The sequence below is a fragment of the Muntiacus reevesi genome, chromosome 3, assembly GCF_963930625.1.
Source record: "Muntiacus reevesi chromosome 3, mMunRee1.1, whole genome shotgun sequence".
Classification (NCBI taxonomy): domain Eukaryota; kingdom Metazoa; phylum Chordata; class Mammalia; order Artiodactyla; family Cervidae; genus Muntiacus; species Muntiacus reevesi.
In genome coordinates, this window is record NC_089251.1 from 142328367 (window position 1) to 142353200 (window position 24834).

Sequence of the window (24834 nt, forward strand, 5' to 3'; positions counted from 1 at the left end):
TTGGCTTTCCAGTGCATATAAAAGTTATGTTCATAGTATGAAATTGAAAGTAAAATGAAAGTCACTCAGTCGTATTTGACTCTTTGCGACTCCATGGACTGTATATTTCTCTAGGCCAGAATACTGGGGTGGGTAGCGTTTCCCTTCTCCAGGGGATCTTCCCAACCCAGTGATCGAACTGAGGTCTCCTATATCATAGGCGGATTCTTTGCCAGCTGAGCCACAAGGGAAGCCCAGAAATACTGGAGTGGGTAACCTATCCCTTCTCCAGTGGATCTTCCCGACCCAGGAATCGAAACAGGGTCTCCTGAATTGCAGGCAGATTCTTACAAACTGAGCTATCCTGAAAACCCTGTTTATATTGTGGTCTATTAAATGTGCAATAGCATTATGTCTAAGAAACAATGCACATCTTAATTAAAATATACTTTATTGCTAAAATAGGCTAACCATCATCCGAGATCACTGATCACAGATCACCATAACGATAAATAATAAAGAAAAAGCCTGAACTATTGCACGAATGATGAATATGTGACACAAAGACATGAACTGAGCAAATGCTATTTGAAAAATGGCACCGATAGACTTGCTCAATGCAGGGTTGTCACAAACCTTCAACTTGTAAAAATTATAATATCTCCAAAGCAAAATACGTGAAGTACAATAAAACAAGGCATGCTTTAGTATATTTGGTTATAAAATGGATGAAACAGATGCTTTCATTTGCAAAGCTTAGAAATAAAAGTTTTTCCTCTATGTTCTAAAAAATACCTTTGTCATTAGGGTTCGTGATTTAGGTTTTTTGTTGTAGAAACTAAACCAGTGTATACCTGCATTAGCTGGGTTAAGACAAAATAATAAAAAATATCCAACTGGTGGGCTGGGAGAAACAGTTAATATAAACAGCTACAAATCAAGTTGACCATTCAGATCACAGACCACGTGTCTTCAAAATGTTTATGTCAGGTATGAAGTATCATCACCTTCAAAATGATACTTCAGGTATCATATGTGCTAAAACGGACACAATTTGGATTGGCTCTCTGTTACAGCTTTATATGAAATTGGTTTAAAAATAATCTTCCCATACTCATATGCTACAAAAAAATAAGAAAAAAAGAAAAGAAAAAAAAAAAGCAGGCATAAAGTGATCCGGCATGAGAAAACCCGGGTGTGCTAAGTTCTAAGAATGTAGCTGCTGGAAATTCAGTGTGGCCTGGGCAGATGCACACTCTATCCGGCTGGTGGATAGTCGCTGAGGGTGCAATGATACCATCTCTTCTGATTTTACCTTTTTTCTTAGCACCTACTACAGCCTGAAATAACCTCAGTGATTTTGAGTGAGTTGTTCATTCTTCTCTCCCTCACTGGGATATAAATTCCACAAGAGCCATGGCCTGGAGATCTTGTTCAGCACCATATAAATTGACTGCAGATTCCTTCAAGTTGTATGTATCCTAGGCAAACATCCCATCACTCCCTGGGAAATTCACTGTTACAGGCAGTTCACATGTTGTATGATGTTTTGTTTGTTTTGATTGAAACTCACCACAAGAAATTAAAAAGTCTCTGATTCTTCCCTCCCTTGTGAAGATTAAAAAAGTACCATTAAAGAAGGGGTTTATCGCTGTATGCCCAGTGCCTAGAACAGTGTCTGATGCAAGTAAAAGTGTTAGTTGCTCAGTCGTGTCCCATGAACTGTATCCTGCCAGGCTCCTCTGTCCATGGAATTCTCCAGGCAAGAATACTAGAGTGGGTTGCCATTCCCTTCTCCAAGGGATCTTCCTGACCCAGGGATCGAACCCAGGTCTCTCGCATTGCAGGTCTCTGTTTGCATCAGGGAAGTCTGATGCAAAGAAGGCCCTTATTAAATAGTGGTTATGTAAGTGAAGAATAATTACGAATGCTTTTGACAAAGAGGAGGCATTCAACAAGGTTACTGATCAAATGAATATGGGCAAAATATTAAAAAACAGAAATGAAATTCTCAGAGGCAGGTTTTACTCTTTGTTAATCCATCAAAAAAGAAGTTTGCTGCGCACACCAACAGTATAGAAGAAGGTACTTGATGGACTTTAAACCTTTCCATTTAGGTCCAGAACAAGCTGACCATCTGAAGGTTTTTAAAGTGAGTGGTCTATAATACCAAGAAGAGATGATAGTGGCTATGATGTAAAGGAATGGATTTCAAACACAATTAAACTGACAGAATTCAGTTTAAAGAATATAAGGATTGACAAGCTTATTAAATAACTAAGATATCAAGAACTGACTTTGAGTTTTTACTATAAACAGGGTAAGATTTTCTTAGCCAAAGGATATATATGTGTTTTTAGTGCTTAGAAAATATCTGTTAGACCCCAGGAAGGTGAAATAGGGCTGACAGCTATGAGGTTGTTTACTGAGGGGTTTTGAACTTTACCCTTTGGTTGCAAGGAGCCACTGGTGGTCTTTTCTGTAGGGTAGAGCCATGAAGAATACAAGAAACACAAAATGAAAAAAAAGTAAGCACCCTGATCCTCTAAAATTCTCTTTCAACAGCAGGTAAAACAGAGTATAGAGGGAAACTACCAAAATTGGTAGGTTCTTAGGCTGTATATTTTCCCACAATAAGTCATAGCCCATGTAAGACCACGGGTGAATCTGCAAGGCAGTAACTCTGAAATCAACAAAGCACACTGGGGCCGGACAATACATATAAAGGTATGAATTAATGAGATCTTCCATAATTTTTTCAAGATGATAGGAAATAGGTTAAATTAACTGAGCTAAACTGTGCTATTACACGGCATCAACACAAAGCAACTAGAGAATAGCAGAAAAGCACATGGCACTTAACTTTGCACAAGAGCAAAGCTACTGCTACCACAATTACACTTCCATGATGTGTGGCGAGGGAAGGAGAGGGGGGCAGAAATTTGGTCCCTGCTCACGCCCGCGGCCAAGTATCACTGTACATGGCACAGCTATGCAACCTATACTGAAGGCCAGGAGGGTGTCTGAAGTGCAGATACTGGAAAAAATAATACATATTTAAACCACATATCTAACTCCTTAAGATCCATAGAGCAATCAGTTTTTTGTTTTTTTTTTAAATAAGTAAACTAAGTCAATAGCATCTGAGCAACAGATGAGAGTTAAAGCAAAGTCTGTGGGCTAATGGTAACAGCTTTTGTGTTCTTTGTTGTTGAAAATGTGCATGTAGCAGCATCTCCAATATGCTCACAAACTCGGATGCAAAAGGCTACGGAAAACAGTTGCTATTTTTACACCAGAGGGAAAAAATCAAACAACACCTTTCAGATCTTAATTTTTCTAAAATAGGGCAAGGAAATAAAATCTGAATTGCTAGATGTCTCAAGAATCTAGGAAGGACCTGTGATTTCTATCAGAGGAAAACACAGTAAACTTTGGGCAACGACAGGAAGAGCCAGCTCTGTATTCTGGGCAATGGAGTATGAACCTGCCAAATCACATCATGTGAAAGATAATACAGAATTAAAGTTTAATTTAGTAACATTCTAGAAAATGGGATATGTGAAGCTATAATAGTTTTTCTATTTACAGACTACTATAGTTAAATCTTTATAGTATTTTTCTTTAGCACTTTAAAGAGGATTTTTAACCTTATAAATTAATATTGTAGAAGTAATAATAATTATGATAATAGCAATATGCTTTTCTACTGATGCTGCAAAAATCACCATACACTGAGTGGCTTAAACAACAAAAATGGGCCAAAATTAATGGGTTGGTAGGCTGTGCTCCCATCTGGAAGTTCTCCAGAGAGAATCCATTGCTCTGCCCTTCCTGCCTTCTAGATGCTGCCTACAGTCCTCAGCTCACAGTCCCTCCAGCTACATATTGCATTTCTCTGTATCTTTCTTCCACAGTCACATCTTCTTTTAAAAAACTTTTATCTGTTTAATTTTGGCCGTGCTGAAACTTTGCTGCTACATGGGCTTTTTCTCTAGTTGCGGTGTGCGGGCTTCCCCTTGCAGTGGCTTCTCCTGTTGCAGAGCATGGGCTCTGGGCGCTGACCTTCAGCAGTTGTGGCTCTTGGGCTCTGGAGTTCAGGCCCAGTGTGTGGGCTCAGATGCTCTGCAGCATGTGGGATCTTCCCGGACCACGGATCGAACTCGTGTCTCCTGAATTGGCAGGTGGATTCCCATCCACTGTACCACCGGGGAAGCCCTTCCTCTTTCAATTTTAAGACCCCTTGTTCTTGCCATGTGCCCACAGGGGGAAATTCAGGATAATCTCCTTATCCTAAGGTCAGCTGAACAGCAAACTTAATTCTACCTGCAACCTCAATTCTCCTTTACCAGGCAATATAACATGATCACAGGTACTAGAAATTGGGACATGAACATCTTTAGGGAAGCCATTATTCTACTTACTGTGATAATGAACATTTATTGAAAGTTTGTTACTTGCCAGGCACTGTTCTAAGCAAGTTACATATAATTAAGCAGCTATAATTCTCATAATAATAGATTCTATCGTTATTCCCATTTTTTAGATGACACAGAGATTAAGTAACTTCCCCAATGTTACCTAGAGAGAAAGCACAGAAGCCAGGATTGGAATGAGAGTGACAAATACAGTCTGCATTTTTAATCTCTGAACTCCACAACTGCAAAGGTGATTCTCATCTAAATATATTACAGTTCCGAGTTATCATTATTATCAAGGATGATTATCTAGTAGCAGTCATGATAGTTACCCAGAATAAGGGTAAGTTTAACATTTTAACTGGTAAATGGATATATAAAACCATAGAAACCATCAAGGAAAACAGGAAAACAAAGGTTTTTTTAGAGATCTGTCCACTGGTGTCTGGATTATGTGTGTCCCTAAATGTCACTTTGCAGTTTCAAGGTCACATGTATATATACACACACACACACACACACAGAGTGAGAGAGAGAGGGAGAGAGAGAATATATATATATATGAATAACAGATATGGAATGGAACTTTCTGTTTTACTTTCTGTTTCACTAAAATTTCAGTGGAAGATCCTTAACTGAGAACATCTGATGACAAATACCCCCCAGCATTCTTAAGAAAGACATCTCCTAAGGGTTTAATAAGAGATGCCAAACTGGCCCATCAACCTTCACCTCCCATGACTCATCTTCAGCCCATGGAACAGAAGGGTAGAGACTGAGAGATTTTCTTTGATGGGAAATTATAGAGGTAAAGGCAGTAATGGAAAGAGGTGCTTCCTCATCAAACTGTGGACATCTTGACAGCGTAAACAGGGTATATGTGAAGGGAGCTGTTGGAGAAGAAATAAAGTTGTTTTCTGATTGCACCCTGCTGAGTCATGCCTAGTCATGGACTGGCTGCCTGTGACATCTTGTCTTACAGTCTCACTGAGTCAGACAGCAGTGGATCAGACTTATTCTGAAACTGAGGAAAGCAAGGCTCAAGGAGTCTTAACGTGTATGGTGGTATTTAACGTGTGTGATGCCCAGCAGTTGTATAGGAAGGTGATGGGTTCAGACGATGACCCTCTGACTCCAGATGCGATGACCTCTCCACTACACCACAGTGCCTCTGTAGGTGATGGCTGATGTGCACACAGACCTGGCCATGGACACACCTGGAATCCCTGGGGATGGAGTGGGAGTGGGGTATGGTTCATCTACCCTGTCGGCTCTAATTCAAAGGTGGTATTCTATAGGTCACAGCTGAAGACTCCCTTACCTCTTGCTTTCCCCATGTTGATGAAGAAGCATATTCTTTACTCACATAATGCACTGGTACCAAAGGCTTTGAGCACTACCCTTGCCTCCAGCAAGTCTTGACTTGTATTTGACATTTTTATGGCAGCTTCCTGCCATCACCAGTATCAGAAGCCAACCAAGGAGGCTCCTTCTGTCTTTGCAGAAAAGGAGCATGCACAATCACCAAGTTAAGATTTTTAAGCATCTGCATATAATCCAGCAATCCCATTCCTGGGCATATATCCACTCAAAACTATAATTCAAAAAGATAAATGCACCTTTATGTTCATAGCAGCATTATTCACAATAGCCAAGAATGAAAACAACCTAAATGTCCATTGACAAATGCATGGATATAGAAGATGTGCTATGTATATATGCACAGTGGAATATAACTCAGGCATAAAAAAGAATGAAATAATGCCATTTGCAGCAACATGGCTAGAACTAGAGATTATCATACTAAGTGGGGTATGTCAGAAAGGGAGAGACAGATATATGATATCATGTGTACGTAGAATCTAAAATATGACACAAATGAATTCACTTATGGGACAGAAACAGACTCCTATACATAGAATCTGTTTCTCATATACATCCTTGCTATTGCCAAGGATGAGGGAGGGTGGGAAAGAGATGGACTGGGAGTTTGGAGTCAGTGAACACAAACTATTACATAGAGATCGGATAAACAACAACGTCATACTATACAGCAGAGGGAATAATATTCAATATCCTGTGATAAACCATAGGGGAAAAGAATGTGTGTGTGTGTGTGTGTATGTATATATTCTTCTTTTATAACTGAATCACTCTGTCGTACAGCAGAAATTAACACAACAATGTAAATCAAGTATACTTCAATTAAAAAAAGATTTTTAGGCATCTAGCTGAAGAGGAAGGAAAGCTTGCATTTTTTTTTTTTTTTTTTTTTGAGTGAACACAAATGAGTAGTTTCATCAAGAGAGAAAAAACCAAACCAAAGCAAAGTAACCCAACTTTGCCTTCAAAAGCAGGTCCCTACCTTAGCATGGCACCAAATCCCTTCTTCTTTATTTTCCTTTCTGGATCTTCATTTCCCTCTTTCTGCTTTTTCTCCTTGACTTTTAATTTGCCCTTTTCCTTCTTCTTCTCCTTTTCTTTCGTTTTTTTGACTTTCCTGGCTTTATTTTCTGCATTTTCTAGCTCAGAGTTTCCCTGAGGGGCAGATTCACAATTCAGAGCTCCTTGGCCGGAGTGAGAGCTCCTATCAGACAGACCATCTGCACAAGAGGGAAAAAAATCAATGCACATAGTCAGGGGCTCCTCTGTCAGTATTTCAAGAAAAGTTAAAATATAGAAGAACAAATCAAAGCACTCCGGAGTTCTACTCTGCCGCGTGGCTACATGTTGCCCTTTCAAGAGACAACTGCCTGACTCTGGTTTTGCAAGGCTTTTGCTGTTGGGAGTGGGGGACGCTGGTTGCTTAGCCAGGAGTATAAAAGGTTGGATATGGGCTGAAACGCTGATCTCTCTGAAAGCAGCTTGTTAACCTTGATCAGCTCAGAATGCCGACATGCTGGGCAACAAACAGGGTGAGTTTATTTCCAGGAGAAGTTTCTGAGTGCAGCTATAACCCGGCTGTTTGAATGCAATTAATGCAGTCAGTCCTTGGGTTGAGGCTGCATCTAATGACTTGCATAAGAATGTCAAGAAATGCATACTTAGTGCTGCTACCCTAAGGGTAAATGACAGTTGGTCCTTGTAGGAAATTGAAGGAGAACAATTCTTCAGTGGTTGCCCTGTAAAATAAATTGCATATTGCGTTATCCAATTCCATGTTCATTAAGCCAAAGGGCAAAACATATCAGGAAAATGAATTACTTTTAATATCAAAAATATAATTGTGATCCTTAAATCATTTTTCTCTGTAGTTAAGCACCCATTTGTGCCCATGATTTGCTGATAATAATGATAGGAAGAAACCATTTCAGCAAGCGTGTTGCCCTACCGGCTTCTAACTCTTCAGGTCCATCGTAAGATTTGTCAATGGCTGCTCTGAAGCTCTCGTTGCAGCCCCGGCCGCGGACCATATGTGGCGGGGGCCGGTGGAAGGGAAGTTCATTCTTCCTGACCTCGGCAACTGCGGTCTGTAGGCTCTCCAAGGAGCTGGACTTTTTCAAACCCAGAGTCGGACCAAAATCTTTGCTTGGAGAATCTGGAAAAAAAGAAAAAAAGGGCAAAAGGTCACCCTTCCCCTAAGGCACCCTGATGGAGTAGGAAGGCTTGTTGTTCTATCTCAAAAGGCAGGGGTGGGGGGTGTAAAGGGGGTGGGACTTGGTGTTAAACCTCAGCTTTGCCACTTTTTGTGTCTTTCAGCAAGTACTTGACTTCTTGGTGCCTTAGTTCCTTTTCTATAAAGTTGTGGGAAGATTTTAAATGATAATACACGTTATATACATAATAAATATGTATATATATATATATGCACATACACATATGCATGAATTTGAAAAGCTGTAGCAGTCTCTAGAGATTTTAAGTATCAGAGTGTGTATACACACACTCACATAGCCACACACACACCAAGCACCTAAGTGTTTCACAGTTCTCATTCTAAGCACTCCCATATATTGTAGCTTTTATTATTTCCAAAATTGTTCTTACAATTATTAAGGAATGTAATATGCACAAAAATCAAACAGCATTGAAGTGATTTTAATTTCTGTCCTTAAACACTTTATCACACTCTAGCACTGTTCCTGTATGGTAAATGCAATTTATTTAGTCGACAGACAAAGCAAAGCAAGGAAGGAAAACAACTTTTCTGTGTCAATGCTTACTGCTCCATGTGTATTTCTATTTGATTATCTAGGAAATGGGGTAATTTTCTTTGCGTGATATAGTATTCCAAAAAAACCTAGGTGAAGTTTAATAATTTGTGTTTTGACATGTAATATTTTTCATTTGCACTGTTTGGCAGGTAACAGGGCAAGACACTTTTCACTCATGGCTTGATCTCCATTCCCACCCACAGTTAGGCTCACAGTTGTCTGTAACAGGATTAGGCTATATAAATACCAGCAGCACAAGGATTATTTTAAAGATGGACGGAATTCTAGCAGGGCTCTTTTCCACCAGAGCCAAAGCTCATGATCCTCTCCAGTTACAAAGCTTACTGTCATGAAGGGGCTACATTTTCATTTCTGGAAATAGACTACCTTACAGTTTTTAGTAGATACAGATTGAGTACACCTTATGGATTGTGAACATGAAGTACCTACTTCAATGTCTAGTATATAGTAAGGCTCAGGAAACAGCTCTATCACTTCTTACTATGATCACTATTTTTGCTTCTACTAACTCTGCTGCCATAAGTATTATTACTAGTTGCTTAAGAAAATACTAGGTAGTACAAGGAATAGAAAAGAAGTACAGCAAAGGCGTCATGCCTGTATAGACATGCATAGAGTTAAAAAACAAAATACACCACCCCAGGTATTGCAAATATGTTAAAAACAGTCAAAATAATGACAATAATGCTAATAGCTAACAATGCAGAGAGTGCTTAGCTTAGTTTAAGTGCTTTACCTGTACTAACTTAACATAATCCTTCAAGTTGTGCTACTGCCAATATTGTTCCCATTTTACAGATGAGGAAACTCAGGCAGAGGGCAGAGAAATACCTGGTCTAAAGATACACATTTAATAAGCAGCAGAGCTGGGAACTGTTTTCAGGAAGCCTCACTGTGCCTTTTCTGCTCTATACTGTCCAAAGTTGTACTTGGCCTCCACCCTCTACTTAACTATGGTAAAGCTACTTCAAATGGTCTCTAGTTTCCTCATCTCTAACTAAGACCATTAGTCTAGATTAGCCCTGAGCCTAGTTAAGCAGACAAAAATGCAAAAACTGGATGTTGTTTTTCCAGTTTCACATTACCTTACAGGGGGCAATTTTGCACTTTAACAATGTACAAGATGATGATAAACATTCCATTTTACAGGTAACAGTGTATCATTAAGATATGCAACATAGATGGGATTAAGGAGAAAGAAAAAAACATAAGAAATTTCAGGGACAAATTTCAGGTGCTACTTTGCAAACTGTAAATAGTAAGAATACACTGCTACTAAATCCACAAAGAGGTGTATTTCTTATAGTCCCAGGAAGGAAAGTGAGTAGAAGAAACAGAATCTGAGTAAGATTGTTTCTGACAAGAAAACAAAAAGCAACAGAGAGGTGTGGGGATATTAAAGCAACAGTAAAAGCTTTGGAGTTTACAGAAAACATTTTACACCATCTCTCCCTAGGGATCTGACATGAAGTTTGGGAAAAACATGAAGATGAAAACTATCTGAGGAAGCCTAGTTCCTCTGTCAACAATAGTAACCATCTTTTATTTATTAATTGCCATTCAGGAGATTATATTAGAGCCCAAGCTGTAAGCATTCACGTCAACCTTTAGCAATAAATTCTAGGGAACATGAAAGTGAATAAATCATCCAAGATATAAGGCATGTTATCTAAAAGGAGCTCAGCAAGAAGTCATCTTTGAGAAGGAACAAATACACTGTTACTCATTTGAAGCAAACTGAACATTAAGGATTCATGGGTTTTGCAGGATTAATAGAACCAGCAATTAATTCACTTTACATAAATAGAAGTCACAAATTAGAAGTGTCAACTGATGTTGGCCAAAATTATAGCCTAACTCTACCGGATGTGGTGAAAAAAAAAACACAACAAAAGCAGAAAAGCATTTGAGTCTTGGTTGTAAATGTGGACTCAGGGATTTTCAGACTTGAAAACAACTTTCTTATTTATTTCTAGGGAATAAACAGGATATGGTGGTGAGGAAAAAAAGACTGATGTTAGAGAGGAGAATTTGAAAACATGAAAAGTCCTTACAAGGACTTATAGGTGCACTGAACTGACTGAATTGAATCTCTCAGTGAAAGGATCTTGGTTAGGGCTTGCATTTCCTTTATGTCCAAGACTTCTGAGGGAAGGTTGAGGTTACTGGTTACGAGGGATTATTATAAGTCAACAGATGGCATCAGCACTAAATGTCAACCAAACACTTGGAATAAAGGTTTTAGCACATAAAGACTGTATGTGAGCACAATAAATTGTCACATTCAGTCCTTCTTCCCCACTCCCATTCTCCACAGTTCCAGCTTAGGTTGCCATTGCATTGTAAATCCTGTAGCTTTCAAAAGGGGAAGATTTTCTGTGTATTTTTAGCCTAACCATTTATACAAATCATACTGTTTTCTAGGTTCCCACTTAAAGTAGAGGTCTCCTTGAAGGATATTAATCAAAATCAATCCTCAGTAGTTACATCCCACTGAAGTCATCTCCAAAGTGAGGACTTCTCACATTTTCACCTGTAGTTGATGTGACACTGACTGTGGCTGATTTTAAGCAACTGTTTGAGACAGTGATCCCTGAATACCACATGGTATCAGTCATGAGATGGACTACGTCCAAATTTGAGCATTTACTTGTCCCATTTTGAGTATCTGAATGTAAACTGAATATAATTTTTCAATGATTTCCAGGCCCATTTAGATTAGCTGCAAATGCCAAAAAATAGATCTTTTCCCAAACTTTAGTAGCAAGGCTTTATTTTTTTAAACTTATGACTTCTATGTTCAGTGACCATGTTCTCTAAGATACTGATAAACTTCTTCCCATCAGAAACATGAACTTGACATTCACAAATTTCTAGAAACATGAAACAATGTTTATCAAAGGTACTAAAAAAGGGATCTTTCCTGAGAAATGTTATACTTAAAGTAGTATAATAAAAGTATTCTTAAAGTTCTGTGTGCAAATTTTTCCTTAGACGTCCCCAAAAGAAATATCACAGAAAGATTTTTTAAAAGATGCTATAGCTTTTTTGAAGATTTATTTGTGCCAAGTGAAGGATGGGCTTGACTTGAACCTGGAAGCCTTCCTCATACAGAGTAAAGGGAAATTTCAGGGCCATGCTTTCTGGCTCCACCAATCCTCAAACAGAGCCCCTGTTCCTCCTCATCATCCAGAGAAAATGCAGTGTTATGAAGAAACTGAACTCATACACCAAGTCTAAAGATTTAAAGGAATTCTGCCACCATTTCTCCCATGGACATGAAACAAGAAGAGAGAAGGGCAGTAGGTACAAGGGGAGAGGTACCTCTTCAAAATATAGTTAAAAACCTGAAACCACTGCCTCAGTCTTCTAAGTAGAAAGTTCCATTTCAACATGTTGTTGTTGAGTATAACACTTCTCATGAAAGACCCTGGTGGTCCAGTGGTTAAGAATCCATCTTGCAATGCAGGAGACTCAGGTTCAATCCCTGGTTGGGGAACTAAGAGCCCACATGCTGCAGAGCAACTAAGAGCATGTGCTGCAAGAGATAGTAGAGAATAAAGCACTCTAGAGAGTAGTGATTAATGGTGAATGATGAAGTGGAGAGGCAGTGAGACATTCCAATACCCCCCACTCTGCCACTTAGTTTTTGAGTTATTAACCTTCCTATGGCTGCTTGCTTATCTGTAAAATTTGGATAAATGAGGATGGAAGAGTGCTTGGCACATAACAGGTACTCATAAAGCATTGGTGACGATTATTGTCACTGGTGTTTTTACACCAACTCTAAACATTGAGTAAATGAAGCTCTAGAACAATCCATTTGGTTCAATCCACCACTGCGTTTTAAAATACAACTATTCCCTCTGCAAGAAGGTGAAAAAGGGCTCCAAAAAGAAATACAGTACTATCCTTCCTTTTTTATTCAAAAGTTAAACTAATTTTCCTCCAAACAACTCCTTACAGTTTTTTCTTTTGAAATAAGGTATATATATATATGTATGTATGGATATATATATATATATCCATCTGTTCATCACATATAGAGGCTATTCTTGGCAAGATTAATAGTGGAGTCTTAGATATCCTTCTCCTTAGGCTATAATCATTTAATTAGTCTGAGATTTCATTGGCAATGTTTGAACTTCCCATTCTAGCATTAAAATCTTGCAATAAAAGAATGCCTTAATCCAGAAGACCAGTAATTGGATCTTCCATTATTGATGAAATTGCTTCCAATACATTCTTATTAAAACATAAAGAATTATTTAGGGGAAGGTATTCACTTTCAGATACATGGCAAGTTTTCCTCCATGATAGAGCTTTATAATTAACAGATATTTATGATAGTTAACAATAAATAATGTATTAATCTGCACATTTCAGTGACATCGACAGTCCTCAAGGCATTTAGTGAAAATTAATTACATTACAGCCCCTCCCCCTAAAACAAAGGAATTGTGCCCAGTAGTAAACTGGGGATCAAAATGATTGCAATGTTATCCGGCGGACTCAGCATGAAACTTGAGAAGGCCATGATTCGTTAAGAGAGCTTGCTTTCATTAACAATTTGGCTTTGCTGTCTTATGAACAATGAACTTGGGCAAATACAATAAAAATGCTTTACTTTGCTTCATGGGTAGTTGTGATGTGAAATTAATAGCCTTAAAACTCTTTGAATGAAAAATTATTACAAATTCCAAGTAGGAAGTCACACCACCACTTTATTCTCCAATACATCTCACTTTGTCTTTTATTTTAGGTTAAACTTACTGAAAATTTTGTATGTCTGTTTTTTTTTTAAGTAGTTTCCCTGGAGGCTTAATGTCTTATATGCTTTAATAGATATCATTGCAAATCCATTAGCCCAGGAAAAAAAACCCCATAATATATAAATGTATAATTTCCCAAATTATGTTATCTGTGCTAACTGTGTCCATAAGGGGCCTCATTACCTGCTTGCCAATCTCAGTATTCCAAATATTGATCATCATTCCAAGTTTATCGCAGCATCCTGTTTCCTATTCATTACCAGAGGGCATAATGCAATCTGGTTTATATGTTATCTGCTGTCATCTGGGTCTCAGTTCTTTTACTGGCAATTTCCAAGTTCTCTAGGAGCAGAGTTTATTTTTTATTTTAATTTTTTCCTTTTAAGTCTCATAAATCTCGGGGTCTTATCACTTCCTGAAATTCATGTCAAAATATTCAATAATGAACTTCTCATTAAGAGTTATATATTTGCATAATCTCTCCTACTCTGACCCCAAACATTGTCTATCTTTAAGCGAAAAGATCTAGAGAAAATTATGGGAAGATTAGGTGAACAAATACAACAAATGATTTGATTGTAAGTGTGGGCATGGCCCTCCAAGGAACTCCACATCTATGCTAAGTTGGTGCTGTACGCTTTAGCTTTCTTCACTAAAAAATCCCTCTTTTATTTATAAATGGAAAGTCAAAACCTGATGCCATATTTTGTTTTTTTTCCTGGACTCAAATTATATCCAACAAATGTAATAAATGGTAAATTTACTACACTGAAAATATTCTCATGACAATCTCCTGTCTTTTTATTTTTTAACTTTGTGGATAAGAAAATGGATTCTGTGGTTCAATTTAGTAGGCAAACTCTTAAAAAAAAATACATATATTTAAAACCATACCTGGGGAGATTCTGTTAAAGCCACTGGGGAACTCAGTCAAACCCACTACCCACAGGCTGGTTTGTTGTAATTTTTTGCTTTCTCTCTCTTTGTCTTGTCAGGATAACTCCACCAGATTAAAAACAACAGCAGCAGTACCCCCAAAGTGGCATTCAAGATTAATGTTTAAAAATTATATAAATAGCATTGTTGTCTGGAAGGAAATGTGAATATTTAAAGAAGAAAAAAAAAAAACAAACCATAACTTTTATTATTTAAGCGGGGGGAAAAAAATTCACTTAAGAGTCAAATAAACTGACTAAAGAGGCCAGCTTTCCTACTTGTGGAATGGGATCAACAGGATCGATGCTCGCCACCTACCGTTTTCTGTCTTGTTGATCTTGGCATCCCCAGTGCAGAGAAGGACTGAATAAATATTTGTGGTCGGGATAAAGGAAGGTACAAGTAAAGAAGTGAGAGGATGGTGACCGCTCTCCACTCCAGCGCCGTGAAGCTGAAGGGCTTTTACCCCATGACTACTTTACCCCCTCAGAGTTCACACACAGCCTCTTGTTTTTTACTAATATGACCTTAGGGTTTTTTGGTCCTATTTTCAAGGATCTAATTATTTCTACCCTATTTATAATTACTCACTCATCTCTATGTTTTGTCTTTTTCTGCTAGTCATTCCTTTCCACTTAACTTCTCTCTTTGTGATATTAACCTTTTCTGCTACTTCCCTGTCCTTACGCACACTTTGAATAGTCTTAGTTTTCCCCACTGCCAAGAATACCTTTATTCTCCTTCCAAGTCCTCCTTGCATGTCTTGGTAACAGGCTTTTCATTCTGAACACAAATGGTTTCAGTGATTTTTCCCCCCCACCTCATTCTTTTTACCACTTATTCTTTGTATGGCTTACTTCAATAGCACCTCTTTCTTCTGCTTTTGATTGTTGAGTGGTTTATGCCTTACGTGGGTTGTATAATGCCGTACTCTTAAAGTACACTAAGAAGAATTCTAATAAGTTTCTTAAAAAACTATTAGCATACCAAAAAGGTCAAACTGACTGATTTCTTGGATGGTATCCACATGAAGATATTTTTATATGATGTTGTATAAACTAGATACCTGTATATTTTGAGGGCCCGAAATTATTTTTATACTTTTGCTTTATTCATTTCTCCCCTTTTTATAGCTAATGGACTGCACTAAAAAGAAAAAAAAACCCTGAAATTTTCAATTACTTACTATTTTCAGAACTGATAGAAAGTAAGGTTTTATAGCTTTGAATAACAATTATACGGTTATGTGTAATGAGAATATTCAGTAATACAAATGAGTGAAAGTCACTCAGTTGTGTCCAACTCTTTGTGACCCCTTGGACTATACAGTCCATAGAATTCTCCAGGCCAGAATACTGGAGTGGGAAGCTGTTACCTTCTCCAGGGGATCTTCCCAAACCAAGGGTGGAACCCAGGTCTCTGGCATTGCAGGCGATTCTTTACCAGCTGAGCCACAAGGGACACCCCCAGCAATATGAATAGCAATCTCTTAAAAGGTGCACTTCAATCTAGGTTCAATCTACTGGTAAAACTCCAAGTTAAAAATCAAGTCAGCCATCAATGAGTATTTACTGAATAGTTTTTGTCACTCAGAACTGTGCTAAGTCCTAAGAGGAACAGAAGGCAAGTGAAATAGTAACTAACATTTCCCTGTTGCTTTATAATTTATAAAGTTCTTTCCTGTACAAAATGAAGCCACATCTTACACCACTGATCTTATCCAAATTCAAATGTTTTTTTCATGTCCAGAGACAGCTACAAAGAAGGAGAGGAAGGACGATGGGCTGCATAAAATATACTCGCCATTGCTTTCAGTGAGACTGTGCCCCAGTAAGTATGTGTCTAGGAGAGGGCGCGAGGCACAAGAAATGAATTGTTCCTGTGAATCTCTGATTTTTTAACCCTGGGTAAACATTTTATTTTTTTAATAGAGATATAATTGATATATAATGATGCAAGTTTAATGATGCAATGTATCAAGTGCATGCTAAGTTGCTTCAGCTGTGTCTCTTTGGAACCCTATGGACTGTAACCCTCCAGGCTCATCTATTTATGGGATTCTCCAGATAAGAATACTGGAGTGGGTTGCCATGCCCTTCTCCAGGGGATCTTCCCAACCCAGGGATCGAATCCTCATCTCTTAAATCTCCTGCATTGTCAGGCGTATTCTTTACCACAAGCGCCACCTGGGAAGCCCCAGTTTCTTAACATCTTAGAGAAAAATCCAAACGAAATTTTTTTGTCAACCCAATATTTGATACATACATATTTGATTTTGATACAAATATACTTACATTTTGATTTGATGTGATACATGTATATATTGCAAAATGATTGCCACAATAAGGTCATTATTGCCTTCATCTCCTCACATTATTACTTTCTTGTGTATGTGTGTATGATGAGAACACTTAGGATCTACTCTTTTAGCAACCTTCAAGTATACAATACAGTATTGTTAACTACAGTTACCATATCGTACATTGATCCCCAGCATTTATAACTAAGTTTGTAGCCTTTGACCAACATCCTTTTTCTCATTTTCTCCATCGTTCAGCTCTTGGCAACCACCATTCTGCTCTTTGTGTCTATAACATTCTGCTCTTTGTGTCTATAAGTATGCGTTTTTCAGATTCACATATAAGTGAGATCATGCAGTATTTGTCTTTCTGATTTATTTCAGTTAGCGTAATGCTCTCAAGGCCATGTTGTCACAAATGGCAGGATTTTTGTCTTTTTTTATGGTGAAATACCATTCCACTGTATGTGCAGGTTTGTGTGTGTACATGCATGTGTATGCATATATGTGTGTGCATATAAATGTATGTATGTAAGTGTGCATGTGTGTGTGTATATATATTACATTTTCTTTTTCCATTCATCCATTGATGGACACTTGGGTTGTTCCATGTCTTGGCTATTTTGAATAAAGCTGCAATAAATGTGGGAATATAAATACTTTTTCAAAATAGTGATTTCATTTCTTAGGATATACATCCATAAGTGGAAGTGCTGGGTCACATGACAGCTCTATTTTTAATTTTTTGAGAAACCGCCCTACTGCTTTCCAGACTACTGCACACAGCCATTCTAACAGCTGTGAGGTGAAGGTCTCTGCTGGCTGTTCCTGCTATGAGTATCTTATCAGAGAGAGTGTAATTCTCGGGCTTTAAGATTTTTATCTTTCATGATTTTATATTCTTGGACTTCAAAATCACTGTAGACTGTGACAGCAGCCATGAAATTAAAGACACCTGTTCCTTGGGAAAAAAGCTATGAAAAACCTAGACAGTGAATTAAAAAAGCAGAGACATCACTTTGCCCTTGGGTCGGGAAGATCCCTTGGAGGAGGGCATGGCAACCTACTCTAGTATTCTTGCATGGAGAATCCTGTGGACGAGAACCTGGTGGGCTTTGGTCCACAGGGTCACAAAGATTCAGAAACTACTGAAGCCACTTAGCATGCACGCACGCACATGTTGTCAGGTTATCTGATACAGAGCTTGAACCTGGCACACAGTAAATATTAAGTAAACATTAGTTTGTACCATATGCCTTCATTAATGAGCAATGTTTACAGTCATTAGGAGGATTATCTACAACCAACACGATGCCAGGAAAATTTTTGTTTCCATATCCATACATTGTGGGCCTGAGTCATCATTAGCTTTGAATTTTCACTCTTTATTCAAGACTTCTACCTTTTCTGTTTTGTATTGCTTAATTGTTTTCCTCTTTCAATAGCCCAAATAAGCTTATTTCTTAAGAGGCATTTTCCAAAAAGAAGCCAGGTGTTAAAATCACTTGATGAAAAGAACCATGTCAGGGACTGCAAATAAAGAGCCAGTAAGTCTTTTTCACCAGCCAAGTGATTGCTCTCCCTCAGACCAACCCGTGATGCCATCAACAAAATGGCAAAACAGACAAGGTTATAGGTTTTTGGGGTCCTCAGTCAATAGGCATCTCTATAAATGACAGAGCTGACATACAGCATACTGACATACAGCAGGGCTCAGGGCTGGAGTGGTTTAGACTTGGGGAAGTCTAGAGAAGAGAAAGTACACTGTGATCTCAAGTCTTACGATAAGCTTCATGAATGCAGTGTCGTCATTCACTTCATTCATGTCCTCATGAATGCATGTCCTCAAAGATGGATCGAATACATGGGAAAACTAGTATGTGGACACTCTATTGCAAGAGAAAAGCATGAGGACAAGTCCTGACATGTCTGCTTGTTAGCGGGAGCATAGGATGAATGATCAGCAAGGGGGACCTGGCACCTGCCAGGAAGTAAGTGTGGGGACAAAGGAGGAAGTGCGATAAGAAGGGCCTCAAAATTGGGCTGAGAAGGCTAGACTCAGAGCAGGGGGGCAATCGGAAGCTTTTAAAAGTTTTTCACCAGAGGCATGGCTTGATAATACTGCTATTTTGAGAAGAGATAATTTGGAAGAAACTTACAGGACAAATTAGAAGGAAGATTGAAATATTATACAGTAATAGAACTCACTGCTCATCAAATACCTTTCTATTTACTTTCTTCGTTTTTACAATTATAACTTCAGGTTTTTGTGAAACAATTTCTTCAGAAACATTTTTAGGGTGTTAGTCATCTGTCCTCATGGTGAACAGACTGCTGTCCTCAGATCTCTCTCTGACCAAGTGGGAAAGCCTAAAGAAACACATACTAGTGCACTGGGAGGCAAGAGGTGCTCACGGTTGAGCCTCTGGGGATGGGTAGGAAGGGGCATTGCCTGTCACCCCTCAGCTTCCTCCTCGATGGCTAAGCTGTGACTGTCACGGTCAGACCCAGTGCTCTCTCTTCTTCAGCATACTTTACCACGTTTTGTAATATATAATGATTAATGGGCAGTAAAAGTAATAACATGGGGACACACAAAATAAATGAGGTAGCAAATATGAAAAGGAAGTCCCACTTAATATTGTTGAGAAATCTGACAACACGCTGGAGTGTCCCTGTAACTCAGCTTGAGGAGCTCTTGCCAGCAGGAATCAAGGTTACAAGAAGGTGGTATTTCCAAGAATAACTCTCTCTTGGGGAAATCTATGATCAATCTGTTATGTACTGAAATTCTTTGCTGGGTTGTAGTGAAATGTCAGGAGTACCTGGAAATGTTTTACTGACTCAGAGAGGCTCATGGAGAAACAGCATTACTTTCTCCAGTTATGCTGATCTGTCCTTTCTACCTCTCCCTACTATTGATATCCATTCTCTTTTTTCCCTACCCTGTATCCACTACTCCACCTAGAAGGAGTATCCTGATTTTCCTTGGTTGACTACACCTCCCCTACTCTCACCCAGAAGTATGCCTCTAACCCAGGCATGCCTAGCCATTTCATCCCCTCGGTTGGCTCAGGAATATATTGTTGGAATACTTAGAGCTAATCCTTGAATAATGATCAGGAAAAAGTCATCTTGTTTGCTACTGGAATTACTGGGAGGATAAACCTAGACCTGCTGTTAACCATCTTGTTTTTCTACAAAGAGATGCACTAAAACTGTGTGTGTGAGAGAGAGTATTGTTCATAGAGGCCCCAGATCCACCCATATCTTTATCTAGATGCTCCTCTGAACTTATCAGTTACTCGTGTCAACAAATTAGCTTCCTTGCAAGAGCCAGAATGAAATTTGTTTCTTTCGATTGTAACCTATAGTCTTGATTTAACACTCTCTTCTCCAATTTTTCCTTCATATAAACACCTGCCAGTTATTCTAACTCAGGTCTGACAGATACTTGGGAAGCAGGGAAGACCCTTCTTTGGCTATATCACTGGTGAAGGCAGAATAAGTACAGAGCTGATAACAGCAGTGAGAAGCATGTCCGTTGGTGGACATATTCTAGGGTGGATTTTATGAGAGACAAATTCCCCAACAATAAGAGTCGCCTGTTCAGCTTGGCCCCTGACTCCTCCAAGAAGAGAGGACCATTCTCTAGATGATTACTAATAATTATAGGACTACTACTAATTGTTATACACTTTACAAAAAAAAGAAAGGCTTCCAAAAGTTGAATACAATCAATTCGTACTGTGGTTGACCAAGGGTTCAAACAACGTATCTACAAGTGAGTTTTGAAAATATAAGAGTAAACGTGATATTACTTTTAAGCACCTGTCCTTCCATTGTATTCCTGGGGCCACTCAACTGAGACTTCATATGCAGGAAGAGGCAGAGCTGCCCCACAGGGAGAAGGTGTTTGCTTCTGGAGTGGGAATGTGCTGTAAGGGTATGTGTATCTCAACCTTCTCCTTCATAGACTTTCTAAACTGTGAACTAGGGACTTCTCTGTAAACTGAGTGAGGCTTCGCTCATAGCTCAGCTGACAAAGAATCCGCCTGCAATGCAGGAGACCCTGGTTCGATTCCTGGGTTGGGAAGACCCCCTGGAGAAGGGATAGGCTACCCACTCCAGTATTCTTGGGCTTCCTTTGTGGCCCAGCTGGTAAAGAATCCACCTGCAATGCAGGAGACCTGCATTCGACCCCTGGGTTAGCAAGATCCCTTGGAGAAGGGAAAGGCTACCCACTCCAGTATTCTTGCCTAGAGAACTCCATAGACTGTATAGTTCATGGGGTCGCAAAGAGTCGGACATGGCTGAGAGACTTTCACTTTCTGTAAACTAGAAGCAAACAGTCTTGGGTGGTTAGCAAGAAAGACTTTGACGTATCAGGCATCTTGGGTATGGACTTGCAAGACCTTGGGTCTCAGCGAGCTGTTTAACCTTTCTGGGCTTCAGTTTCTTCATCAGTAAAAGTGGAAAATGAAAAAGATTATATTGAGAGTGATAATGATGATGACGACAGCATAAACACCCACTGTCACTATACTAGGCATGTTCTGAGTACTTTTACAAAGATATTAATTAACTCAATGATATGAGGTACACACTATGGTTATCTCCATTGTAGAGCTGAGGAAACTGAAGCACAGGTAGGTGAAGTTAACCTAAGTTAGCAGTGGTGCTAATATCATGGATTCTTATTGTGATCAGATGTAATTACCTATGTTCAAGAAAGTAGCAAAGCTGCAACACACTATATATATATATATATATATACACACACACACACACACACACACACACACACACACACACACAGAGACATCATACTTGCATCTGAAAGAGGGATATATTTTCCTCTATATCTGTCAGAGGCACTGGACTGAATTATTCAAATAAAGTCATAGATGGGTATCGCTTTCTGAACACCTGCTCTTAAGGCACAAGCAATCTATACGAGTAGTCAAAATGCGGAATTCAAAAGCACCCCAAAACAAGGTGGGGTAAATCAAGACATGTAGTAAGTGGTGGGAGTCAGGGCAGAAAAAGGATTCTGGCCTGACATAGATCCCTGAAAACGGTGCAGTGTCTGATAAGCTGGGAGGCTGTCCAGGGTACAACATGGGAGAGACCTAACAGCAGAGGCCCATGGAGGGGTGGCAAGCCCACTGATCTGTCTACTGTAGAGAAGTCACTAGGGGCTGGGGGAGCACAGAGACAGCACAAAGCGAGCGAAGCAACCAGGTGACCAGGGGCATGGCTGGTCCCACTGGATCAGAGACATGAAGTCTCTGAAGTCTGAGGCCCTGTGTCCAAACACAGTTCCTCGAACACACTTGTTCTTTGCTACAGACGATACACGAGCGGATTTCGAACTGCACCACGTATTAGGTGGGGCTCATTTTCCTTTAGTGTATACAGCCTAAGGACCTCAAACTGGGAGAGATTTTTTGTTTTGGTTCAACAACAATAACAGTAGCTAATCTTTATTTAGAACTTATTATGTGATAGGCTCTGTGCCAAATGTTTGTCATCTGAACAATGCCCCAGCAAGGAGGTATGATCATTCTTTGCTTTTCACTGAAGTCAGTCTTCCAGACCAGAAGCCCCAGTTCTGTTCCAAACACTATTGTTGTTCTTCATAGCCCAGTCATGTCCAACTCTTTGTGACCCCGTGGACTGTGGCTCGCTAGGCTTCCCTGTCTTTTACCATCTCCTGGACCTTGCTCACACTCATGTCCATTGAGTCGGTGATGCCATCCAACCACCTCTGTGGTCCCCTTCTCCTCCTGTCCTCAATCTTTCCCAGCGTCAGGGTCTTTTTCAATGAGTTGGCTCTTCCACCAGCTGGCCCAAGTATCAGAGCTTCAGCTTCAGCATCAGTCCTTCCAATGAATATTCAGGGCTGATTTCCTTTAAAACAGACTGGTTTGATCTCCTTGCTGTCCAAGGGACTCTCAAGATTCTTCTCCAACACCACAAACGTGACAGAATCCTTTTCCACTTTTAATAATTAATTATAATCAAAACAAAAAAGTATGGCTTTTCTAAAAAGTGCTTGTGTCTAAAAAAAAAGCACCACTTGCTTCACAGCTAATATATAATATAACAACAATCAAAAAGAGCTACTTTTGTCCTTATTTTTAAATCAGTTTTTGAGCACACTGTAATATTTTTATATTCCCTGCCTAGTTCTGGAGAAGAATTTAGGAAGGAGCTTGTGTTGCATCATTAATAGCTTTTCCCATCATCTTATGACTGAGTTATGGGCACTAGATATAGCCATGGGGGGGCATGAAATAAGTGTTTATGGTGATTTAAAAGACCAATTATAAGCCTTTGCCTTATTCCTTACTCAGCACCCTGCACAGGATGTAAAAGCGGCAGTGAAAAAAATACCACGTTAGACATTTTAGCTGAGCAGAACGTCGGTTTTCAGTTAGACTTATAGAATAGAAAACATTAGGATACCATTAACAGTTTTAGAGTAATGGAGGCAGAGTGGGATTGTTTTCTATTATTATTATTACCGCCATTAGAGGGTCAGAGCCTTCCAAGGGAGAAAAGGTGGGGACAACCCAGACACTTTCAATACAGCATTAACTCTTTCAGGTCAAAAGGGGCCCATTTAGTAGACTGTAGCAGTCATTTAATAAATGACAGCCTTTGTGGCCTCAAAGAATTTATCTCCTGTCCAAAGAGTCTCACTTACAATCTCCTATTTTCTGTACTCTATCCCACTAAATATTCCAGTTAGAGAAAAGGTTAATTTGCAGATAATTATCAAGGGAGCGTGGGAATGTTTTTTAAGGCAGAAAAACAAAAATAACCCATCACAACACATCAGCCACTGTGTGCAGATCTGGCAAAGGATAAGGAGCCTCATGAAGTAACAGAATTAAGATGAAAAATTAGAGGTGTGAGAGGGAACGATTTTCTTTCAAGGGATGTACCTGCTGAAATACTTTTTTTTTCCTGTTGCTTGCTTTGTGCAGTTTATATGTGACTAAGTACAGCTAATCCTGTCTCTTTTCAAAAGTTAATGTCAGCGACTAAAATAATCTGCTTTCTTGATTTAATTGCATAGTTTAACCTCTGACATAACCTTTTAATTCACACCATGACAGCCAACCCGATGGAAAGTTTTTCTAGAAATCTGAGTAACTTCCCCAAGGTAACAACGGCTTTCCCTCTTGTGGGTATAGGGGAAAACAGTCCACCCAGATCATTAAATACACCCTGGCTGTCTGGCTGCAGAGGAGCCCTGCTTACTGCAGGGAATTTCATTAGAATATCTGGTATATTAGAAGTGGGATGCACAGGGATATAAATGTACTTAATACTATTGAACTATACCCTTAAAGAGTGATGGTAAATTCATGTTATGTACATTTTACTACAATTAAAAAAAATTTCGATGCATAGTTATCAAAAAAAGGTATTGGTCACATGATTGTTTGGATAAAGAATATGTTTAGATCTACCTTGATTAAATTTAGGGAACGGAATTAATAAGAAAGCCTAGCTCCTTATAATGCTAGGGCAGAAGTCTTTGGCCACAGTCATGTAAAGATCCCATACCCTGAAGGCTTTGGTTTTAATATGAAGACCAAGCAATTCTTTGGATACTATGGGGGCCTTTATTCAACAGAGTTTAGGCAATTTCTTAAACTGAAAGATAGTAAAATTCTGATATCCTTTTAACCCTGATTTTTTTTTTTAATTACTAAGAACATTTCTCCTATTTTAGAGATTTAAGAAACATGATTTGGGGAAGCAACCTAATTTTAAGAACAATTTTAACAAAATTAAGAACTTAATTTTAAGACATTTAGATCTATTCCATTTTTCTTACTTAAGTTGCTGAAATATCCAGAGAAGAGACAAATATTAAGGGTTATCTTTTAAGTTTCACTCAAATTATTGAAAATACCTGGCACCTTAAAATGCTTGGACAGAAGTCTCTGGCCAGAGGTTGTATAATGATTCTTAAAAAGACCCTCATTAAGGAAGAAAGGCAGAGATTGGTAAAGTAAAATAACAAACCAAGCCCAAACACATATCATTTTGGATTAAATTCTTCTGCAGAGAAAGATGTTCCAAGCACATATCATTATGGTTCAAATTCCTCTGCAAACAAATATAAAGTGAAAATGGAGGGGGATCTCATTTCTCTTTTGTCAGAGGTATTTTTATTTAAATTATTTCAATATGAGTTTTTCTCTTTGTAGCTCAGGTTTTTTTCCTATGGTAAA

The 24834-nt window shown here is 38.8% G+C and overlaps 1 protein-coding gene across 2 annotated transcripts in view; it reads right to left on the reverse strand.

Moving 5' to 3' along the window:
- Nucleotides 1–24834, reverse strand: part of PARD3B (par-3 family cell polarity regulator beta) — a 1130274-nt gene that overhangs the window by 320271 nt on the left and 785169 nt on the right. The window contains exons 17-19 of one of the 2 annotated variants that reach the window (XM_065930753.1): nt 7729–7935; nt 7442–7519; nt 6763–7000 (exon numbers count right to left, since the gene is read on the reverse strand). In XM_065930753.1, coding sequence (XP_065786825.1) covers nt 6763–7000; nt 7442–7519; nt 7729–7935 — 523 coding nt within the window. The remainder of the gene's footprint in view (nt 1–6762; nt 7001–7441; nt 7520–7728; nt 7936–24834) is intronic. The other variant, XM_065930754.1, reaches the window with a different exon arrangement.